This window comes from Solea senegalensis, unplaced genomic scaffold (genome assembly GCF_019176455.1).
Source record: "Solea senegalensis isolate Sse05_10M unplaced genomic scaffold, IFAPA_SoseM_1 scf7180000016483, whole genome shotgun sequence".
NCBI lineage: Eukaryota > Metazoa > Chordata > Actinopteri > Pleuronectiformes > Soleidae > Solea > Solea senegalensis.
In genome coordinates, this window is record NW_025321819.1 from 1 (window position 1) to 9,988 (window position 9,988).

The 9,988-nt window shown below is 44.7% G+C and overlaps 1 protein-coding gene across 1 annotated transcript; it reads left to right on the forward strand.

Moving 5' to 3' along the window:
- Positions 1-1,260: 1,260 nt before the first annotated feature.
- On the forward strand, positions 1,261-9,852 carry LOC122763129 (laminin subunit beta-1-like; the record flags this gene model as incomplete). Its single annotated transcript, XM_044018206.1, has 11 exons — positions 1,261-1,523; positions 2,886-3,049; positions 3,136-3,360; positions 3,913-4,127; positions 4,439-4,535; positions 5,949-6,321; positions 6,410-6,594; positions 7,100-7,347; positions 8,532-8,747; positions 8,854-8,998; positions 9,580-9,852. Coding segments are annotated over 11 exons (2,343 nt in total), but the record flags the coding sequence as incomplete, so codon positions are not given.
- Positions 9,853-9,988: the final 136 nt, after the last annotated feature.

The window sequence follows — 9,988 nt, forward strand, 5'->3', positions numbered from 1 at the left end:
AAATCTTGTAAAAACAGACCCCCAAAAAAGAAATCTCATAAAAACAGTTCTTGGAAAAAAATAATCTTGTAAAAACAGACCCCAACAAAAATCTCGTAAAAACAGACCCAACAAAAATCTCGTAAAAACAAAATCCTGCTTAAAAACAGACCCGAAAAAACAAATCACAAGTAAAACAGGCAACAAAATCTAAGTAAAAACAAAATCTCATAAAAACAATAAAACAAATCTAAGTAAAAAACAGGCCCAACAAAAATCACAAAGCAGAATCTCATAAAAACAGACGAAAAACAAATCTTAAAAACAGACCAAAATCTAAAACTTAGTCTAAGTAAAACAAAATCTACATTAAAAACAAAATCTAGTAAAAAACAAATCTCATAAAAACAATGAAAAACAAAATCTAAGTAAAAACAATTGGGGAAAAAATTCCGCAGTAAAAGAAAACAGACCAAAACAAAATCTCATAAAACAGACCGAGAAAAACAAATCTGGTAATGTAACAGACGCAGGAAAAAAATAATCTGGTAAAACGGGCCAAAAACAAATCTTTCGTAATAACAGACCTGGGAAAAAATTATCTACAAAACAGACCGAAAAACAAATGTTAATAATAACAGACCTGGGGAAAAAAATTATCTCGTAAAAACACACCAAAAATAATCTCATAAAAACAAAATCTCGTGAAACAGGATAAAAATCTTGTAAAAACAGACCAAAAATCTAAGTAAAATCAGACATAGGAAAAAAAATAATCTACGTTAAAAACAGACCTGGGGAAAAAAAATAATCTAAATAAAAACAGACCAAAAATCACAAGTAAAAAAACAAAATCACAAAACAGACCAAAAAATCACCATTAAAAACAGACCAAAAAAATCTCGTAAAAACAGACCCGAAAAAACAAATCTCGTAAAAACAGACCCAAAATGAAAAATTCACAGTGATCATTTTGTAATTCAAATGAAAATAAGAATAATTCATATATAAAGTACCATTCCGATTCCGCAACTTCAGTCAAAATAATCACAATTAGATATTCATTCAAAATCGTTCAACAAAAAAGAGCTTGTCAGGGAACTACGGTGGCCCCCACATGCCATTTTTCTTCATTGTTTGTTGTGTTTTGTTTTGTGTGGTCACAAAAAGTGCACAAAAAGGGCTTATTTTACGTCCTCCCTTTGATTTAATGTCCTGTGTTTTTATGTTTGCACAATAGCGTGGCCATTTTATGAGTACAATGAGTGAATAACCCTTCAAATACCTCCTCCTCCTCCTCCGCCCTGTCCAGCCTGCGACTGCCACCCCGAGGGCTCGCTGAGCCACCAGTGTGACCCAGTCACAGGTCAGTGTCAGTGCAGGGACGGAGCCACTGGACGCAGGTGCAGTGACTGTCGGCCGGGTCAGTGGGGGTTCCCCAGCTGCAGCCCCTGTCAGTGCAACGGCCACGCGGACGTCTGTGACCCCGGCACCGGGGAGTGTACGGACTGTAGAGACTACACAGCGGGACACTTCTGTGAGCGGTGAGGCTGACGTTTGTCCCTGGTTATCATACTGGTGGTTGAAGGTCTAGTGCATCACTTAAGTAAATGATGTCTTTGCTGCTTTATCACGTTACCGTCTGTACACTCCCACACCGAAGAAAATCCGTGATTTTGGACTACAGCACTCAAGAGTTGTTGATCCACTGCTGCCTCCATTTTTAAGTTCAAATGTTTCATTTTAGGACTTCAGTGTTTGAAACACTAGTCGTACTAACTTGTCAAACAAGGCAGATTTAGACCTGCAGCAACTGTGTCACCATGGGCTAAAAACACTGATTTTCTCTATGGACTTTGGTGTGGGGAGAGTGAGCAGATTAGAAACTTCCTGTAGCAGCTAGGTAAAGCAGCAAACATATTATTCAGCTATTGTAGAGTTGTGTTGTCTCTCTGTCGTCTCTATGTTGTCTCTCTGACGTCTCTCTTGCGTCTCTCTCTCTGGATCTCTCTGTCTCTATATCTCTCTCTCTCTGATCTCTGTCTCTCTCTCTCTATGTCTCTGATCTCTCTGTTGTCTCTCTTCGTCTCTACTCTGGTCTCTCTGTCTCGTCTCTCTATGTAGATCTCTCTGACTTCTCTCTGTCATCTCTGACCCTCTCTGGATCTCTCTGTCCGTCTCTCTGCGTCTCTCTCTGGTCTCTATGTAGATCTCTCTCTCTCTGTGTCTCTCTAATGTCTCTCTGTAGATCTCTCTGTTAGATCTCTCTGTGGTCTCTCTGTCTCTATGTCTCTCTGTTAGATGTCTCTCTCTGCCTCTATCTCTCTTACTCTTGTCTCTATGTCTCTCTGTCTCTCTGCCTCTGTCTCTGTAGTCTCTGTCTCTCTATGTTGTTCTCTACGTCTCTGGCTCTTTGTCTCTCTAGTCTCTGTCGTCTCTGTAGTCTCTCTATGTGTCTCTCTGTCGTCTCTCTGTAGTCTCTCTGTCACCTCTCTGCGTCTCTCTGTAGGTCTGGGTCTCTCTCTCAGTAATGGTCTCTCTGTCTATGTTGTCTCTATGTGTAGGTCTCTCTGTTGTCTCTCGTTGTCTCTGTTGTCTATGTAGATCTCTCTATGTAGTCTCTCTGTGGAGTCTCTCTGTCGTCTCTATGTGGAGTCTCTGTGTCTCTCTGTCACCTCTCTGGCTCTCTGGTCTCTCTCTCCTGGCGTCTCTCTGGAGTCTCTCTGTCGTCTCTCTGTCACTCTCTGCGTCTCTCTGTCTTCTCTGTCGTCTATGTCGTCTCTCTATCGTCTCTATGACATCTATGTCGTCTCTATGTCGTCTCTCTGACGTCTCTCTGTTCGTCTCTCTGTCGTCTCTCTGTCGTCTCTCTGTCACCTCCCTGACGTCTCACGTGTTTGTTCCAGTTGTGTGGACGGCTTCTTTGGAAACCCGGTGCTCGGTTCCGGTGAACACTGCCGGCCGTGTCCGTGCCCCGGCGTCCCCGGCTCGGGTCACTTTAACGGACACTCGTGTCGCGCCGACCAGAGCTCGGACCAGATCGTGTGTCACTGCAGACAAGGCTACGCTGGTGAACTCTCGACGCTGCATTTATAACACAAATATTACTGAAAATGCTGTTTTTTTAATTAATATATTTTTGTTCTTTTTCTTAAGGGACTCGCTGTGACCGATGCGCCCCTGGTTACCACGGCAACCCAGACCAACCCGGCGGTCAGTGCCTGCCGTGCGAGTGCAGCGGCAACATCGACACCCAGGACCCGGACTCTTGCGACCCCAGGACCGGCCAGTGTCTCAAGTGTCTGTACCACACGGACGGCGCCACCTGTGGACGGTGTCAACAGGGTTACTATGGCAACGCTATTGCCCAAGACTGCAGACGTGAGTGATGATGGTCTGTGTCTTTGTTGGCGTATGTTGTGCGTGCAATCGGGAGTTACTCAGCAAGTTGTATTGTATGCATTGATGTAGCAAAGGAATCAGGAAATATTGACATTTAAAAATCAGAAAAGTTACACAAAAACACACAACATAGTGGACGATTCATTTGGTAATTGATTAAGAATCGATTTTTCAAGTTTCAGTCGTTGCAAATGTCCATTTGAAGACAGTGTTACCTTGAATTTGGCAGAGAGTTGTGTTTTGGACAATAACTTGAGATTATTGTCCGTAAATTTAAGACAGTGGACGTCTCGATGAGACAGAACATGAAAAGAACGAAAAGCTGAAGGTATGACGAGGCGTCTTTGAGGGGAAAACTAAAGGCAATAATTACAAAAAGGCCCAAAAAATACAACAATATTCAAACATAACAAATATTTGAGTCAATGCTGTGACATTATGTGGCAGAGTGACGGCTTTTATATGGACACACAAACCAAAACACAAGATTATTTTCAACACAATTGTAATCGCCTTGTTCTGCATGTCCAGGTTGCACGTGTGTGACCGCCGGCACCGTCCAGTCGTCCTGCAGCGACGGACAGTGTGACTGTGAGCGGGCGAGCGGCGCCTGCGCGTGCAGGCAGAACGTGACCGGCCACAACTGTGACCAGTGCGTCCAGAACCACTGGAACTACGGCCAGGAGCGAGGCTGCGAGCCATGCCGCTGTGACCCCCGGCACGCTCAGGGAGCTCACTGCAACATGGTGAGGATTCATGACACTGAACCTGTGGTTTCCATTGTTTTGGAGACAAAGACTCAAACTAGTGTTATTGTAAATGTGTTTCAAACTGTTCAAATGTGTTCATTTACAACTGCAGTGTTCTTCTAAACCTCAGCGCTGTGATTCCTAAACGGTTGAACAAGTGACAGATATGGAAAGTTAAAGCGGAAGAACTCACTCATTGACACATTTTCTGACAATTCTACAGAATATCGTGATGTCGTAAGAGGGTTAAATCCTGAAGGATGAACACATGAAAGTGATGGAGTCTTTGTTGTGTGTGTCTTCCACAGTTCACAGGTCAGTGCCACTGTCGTCCAGGCTTCGGAGGCCAACGGTGCACAGAGTGTGAGCAGTTCCACTGGGGAGACCCACAGGTGCAGTGTCGAGGTCAGTCAACCTCAGACAGACAGACGGACGTTTGTGACACAATGACTTTAGAACCACTGTACGAGTGTTACTCATGGCAAGTGCTCATGTCTTTAATCCACATTCACACACTGTGACCTCCAGGTTAAACGACTGTGTGTTCACTTCACAACAGTGTGAGATGAAAATGAAAGAGTCTCAACATGCAAATAAAAAACCTCTCTTTCATTTGCACCCTGACGTTCTTCCAGGAAAACACAGAGATTGTGATTAAAATGGAACGCAGTCGCCTGTTGACACCAGCTGTGCTGCTTTCTTTCTAAATGGACATGAACATAATTCATCGCAAATGTTCGACATCAAACACAGTTTCATTTTAGTGGCGTCCTCTGTCCTTGTTTTCAGTGGCGTCCTTGTGTCCTTGTTTTCAGTGGTATTCCTTGTGTCCTTGTTTTCAGTAGCGTCCTTGTGTCCTCGTTTTCAGTGGCGTCCTCTGTGAGTCGTTTTCAGTGGCGTCCTTATTGTCCTTGTTTTCAGTGGCATCATAGCGTACTCGTTTTCGGTGGCGTCCCTCTGTACTACCGTTTTCAGTGGCGTCCTTGTCCTTGTTTTTCAGTAAATCGCATTGTCCTGCGTTTTTCGGTAGTCCTCTGTAGTACGTTTTCAGTAAAGCGTCCTTGTGGTCCTTGTTTTCCAGTAAATCCTTGTGTCCTCGTTTTCAGTAAGCGTCCTTGTGTCCTCGTTTTCCATGCGCGATACCTCTATCCTTATTTGCAATTACACCCGTCCACCGTCAACTTGTTTTCCAGCGTCCTCTGACCTTGTTTTCGAGTGGCGTCCTCTGTACTTGTTTTCAGTGGCGTCACTTGTGTCCGTTTTTCAGTGGCGTCCTTATGTCCTTGTTTTTCATTGGCGTCCGCCATTAGCAGCTTTTCCATCCTCTGTCCTTGTTTTCATATCCTCTGTCACTCGTTCAATGAAAATCCTCTATCCTCGTTTTTCAGTGGCATCCTCTGCCTGTTTTCAAGTATCCTCTGTCCTTGTTTTCAATAGTGTCCCTCTGTCCTCGTTTTCAATTAGCGTCTCGTGTCCTTGTTTTCAGCGGCGTCCTTACATGTCCCTGCGTTCCAGTGTGTCGTCCTGTCCTTGTTTACGGTAGCGTCCCTGTGTCCGCGATGGCGTCCTCTTGTCCTTGTTTCAATCTATTACTGTTTTTCGGTAAAACGATCCTCTGTCTCGTTTTACGATGGCGTCCTCGGTCCTTATTTCAGTGGCGTCCTCTGTCACTGTTTGGTAAAATACTCGGTCCTTGTTTAATTGAATACCGTTTTCAGTAGAAGGCGTCCTTGTTTTTCAGCGGCGTCCTCGTGTCCTTGTTTTCAAACAAAGTTCAGTTTTAATGATGATAACAAGTTCTTGGTCTCTTGTCTTCAGAGTGTAACTGTCACCCGCTGGGATCAGAAGTGTCTCAGTGCGACAGAAGCACGGGCGTGTGCGAGTGCCGCGAGGGAGTGGCGGGCACGCGTTGCGACGAGTGCGCCCGGGGTTTTGCCGGCGTCTTTCCCAACTGCGTGCGGTGTCACGCCTGCTTCCAGCTGTGGGACGACGCGCTGTGTCAGATCAAGAGGGACCTGGAGCACGTCCAGTACACGGCGCAGAAGATCCTGGAGAGCGGCGTCACGCCGGGCGTGGAGGACTCGCGCATCGGAGAGCTGGAGAAGAAGCTGAAGCAGGTGCAGGACATGATCGGGGGCGAGGACAGCGACAGGCTCCACAAGCTGATTGGACAGAGCATCGATGACCTCAGGTGAGGACGTCGCGTCGTTGTTTTGTGTTATTTCTCCAGCTGAAGGACCAGATGGTTCATATAAATACATAACTCCATGTTGATCCAGGGCTGAGATCGCCCTGACTGACGGGCGACTGATGGGCGTCACGCGCGACATAAACACAACGGCAGAAGAAGACGGGGCGCTGAGACGCACTCTGGACGTTCTGGAGAGAGAACTGAGGGACATCAACACCACGTTTGCTCACAAACAGCAGCTGCTGAACGACTTCCTCACCTCAGGAGTCGCAGGTAAACCTTAAAAAGATTGAAGCTGCTTTTTCTCACCATTACACGACCTTTTCTGACTGAAACTGGACTTTTGTGCCACTTTATAAACCGATAAATCAGTCATTTTACTTCACAAATGTGTTGTTTTGAGACTTTGGTGTTTGAGAGTTACCTCAGTGCCACAAACTTACTGAAGGGGGCAGCAGTGGACCAGCTGCTCCCTTGTCCCTGCGAGTTAAAAGTGCTGATTTTCTCTATGGACTTTGATAAGTTTATAAACTTCTCTGAAAAAAAGTCTGTATAATGGTGATGAAGCCACAAATATACCATATACATATCATAGACTTGAGCAGGTGAACTTTATGTTAGTGGTGAGATTGAGCATATTTTTAAGTTATCATAGACATTATATTAGAACTCTTTATTAAGTGGCAAAACCCAGGCTCTCGGCACAGTGAGCCAGCAGGGGGCGTGCAAAGCTCAGGCAGTGTCACTAACACAAAAACACGTCCCTGTGTCCTCACAGATCAGTTTGACAAGGTGAAGAAGTATTACCAGGAGTCAGCGGCGGCCGAGGAGAGGTGCAACGCGTCGGTGTCCGGTCCGCTCAGCGCGGTGGAACAGTCCAAAGAGACGCGCTCTCTCACCGAGGACCTGCTGGACGCCAGTAAAGACAAGTTCCTGCGCGTCCTGGCCGCTCAGAACAAGACGCTGAAAGAGCTGCAGGAGAAAGCAGACGACCTGGGCGACAAGGTGCAACACCTCAGCAACGAGGTGGGAACGCGTTATTCATGTATTCATCCATAATGCAGCCATGTGCCGTAATACACGTTAAAGTTATTTCAGATGATGTCAAAGTGTGGACAATGACAGATACCAGCTTCCTGTAGTTTTATGTCCACTGATGACACTGGTGACATCTAGTGGTCATTTATGATCATGTGATCATCATTCATGCTGCTTTTATGACAACTGTGACTTATGTTTCTGTTTTAAAATAAAAACACATACATTTCTGTTTTCTTAAAAACTTTCTTAAATGCAAACTTTTTGAAAAGTTATCACAATTCAAAATTTCATTTGCAATTCAAACAGGAATTGTTTAAAAAAGAGAGTTCATAAGCAGAATAAAGGATAAAGGAAACAGATATGGTTATATACTGAACATGAGGGCTGCAACTAACAATGTTTTACAACATCAATCATTTTAATCATGTTTTCAAATGTTTTATTTTGCCCACAATTCATAAATTATTCTATTATTATTTCCTTGAAACATGGAGCAAATAAACCAGAAAGTTTTCACATTTTAGAAGAAATTAAAACTCAGAAAACGTGGGTTTTTTTACATTTAGTCGTCAATTAATAGGTTATTTGTTGTTGCAGTCCTACTATACAGACATTAAAATAAGAAGAAGATACCTGAACTATCTCTTTAATATCCAGGATAAATGAGGCGTAAACACCCCCTGATGTAACGTCTATTTTTTGATCTCCTTTTCTTGTTCATTTCATTGCAAACATGACACACAACCTTTAAACGTGATTGATTATGAAATTCCTGACACTGTTGAAATAGGGCTGGAGCACAAGTCATGCTCTTGTTTTTGCTTTTATGATTATTTTTCATATTTCACCAAAAGTAGAAGCCGTTCTGGCGACGTTATCAAAGCACGGAAACTCATGAAATGTTGCCCGATGAAAATGTTTGTATTCTACTGCTGATAAATGTGGGCGTCACAAAATGGCTCGACAGCGCCCCCTTGAAATCAACCTGTTAGTCCTGGAGGTCCCAAAATCCGTCAAAAAAAAAGTCGGTTGTTTTAGACTTTGTGGTAATTTTGTAATTCAAGGAATTGTCTCCAATTCCACGACTGTCTTCAGGCATGAGGAAGAAACTCATTTATCAACATAACATAACATATGTGAGTGACGATAAACTCGCCTCCCACCCACAGGTCTGCGGCGGTCATAGCAATATCACCGGAAACGCCACTTGCCCAGACAGCCAGTGTGGAGGCGCCGGTTGCCGTGACGATCAGGGCGACCGCGTGTGCGGAGGAGACGGGTGCAGCGGGGCGGTGAGCGCCTCGGTGGACGCCCTGAATCACACCAAGAAACTCACGGACAGTCTGAACGCGGCCAACGAGGAGCTGAAGGCCGTCGCTAAGAAGGTGAGGAAAGTTCCTACACACACACACACACACACACAGTGTGAGTCATTCTGTGTCACTGTGGAGACAATAAAACAAAGTTACCTCTGTTGTTCTCTGGGTCCAGCTCCAGGATGTCGCCGCTCTGACTCTGGATGTGAAGAACAAGGCGATGAACAGTCTACAGAAAGCCCAGAAAAAGAAGGAGCACTTTGAGAACAACAACAAGAAGCTGAAAGATTTCATCAAGAAGATCAGAGATTTTCTCACTGGTATGTTTGGTTGTTTGGTGGTTCTGTGAATACAATCTTACACCATCTGTGACATCTTAAGAATATGTTTGCAGCTTTATTTTACAATGATACAGCACATTTTACCTGGAAACTGGAGTTTGTACACACGCTCACCCTCCCACACCAAAGTCCATGGAGAAAATCAGCGTTTTTAGCTTGTTTTTAGAGAGCGGACCTCTGGGTCTACTGCTGCCCTCTTTGGTAAGTCACGAAGTCACAAAACAACACATTCAAACAGAGGATCATCAACTCCTGTGTGCCGTGATGTACAATCACTGACTTTCTCTATGGGACTTGGTGTGAGGAGAGCGAGCGATTTACAAAGTGACACAAACCTCAGTTAACAGCGCGAAAAGGCTGTTTAATGGCAAAATAAAGCTGCAGACATTCATTTGAGGTTTTCAAAACTTGAGCACACACTTAACACTTGATTATTTAGTGGCAGTCATGTCCTACGCTGGTTCTTAGACCTCATTCAACCAGAAGAAGAAAGAGACTGAGTTAATGTGTGTGAAAAGGACAGTATTTTGCGCATGTTTCTCACCGTCCTTTCTGTCCAGAGGAGGGCGCTGACCCGGAGAGCATCGAGAAAGTGGCTCTGCACGTGCTGTCCATCAAGCTGCCCGTCAACAGGACCACGATTGACAACATGGTCGCGCAGATCAAGGGTCACCTCTCCAACCTCACCAACGTCGGCGAGATCATCAACCAAACGTCGCAGCACGTCGCCAAAGCCAAGGAGCTGCTCGAGAAAGCCAGAGACGCCAAGTAAGAAAGGACGAGAAAATCTGTCATTTAACCACGGCACACGGGAGGTGTTGGCCCACTGCTGCCTCCATGAATAAGTTCAAATGTGTTATTTTGTGATAACACATTATCACATTATAGGGTTTTGAAACACAAACTTACCAAACAAGGCAGCAGTGGATCAGCAGCTCCACCTATAAAGTACCTATTAACATGGGCGGA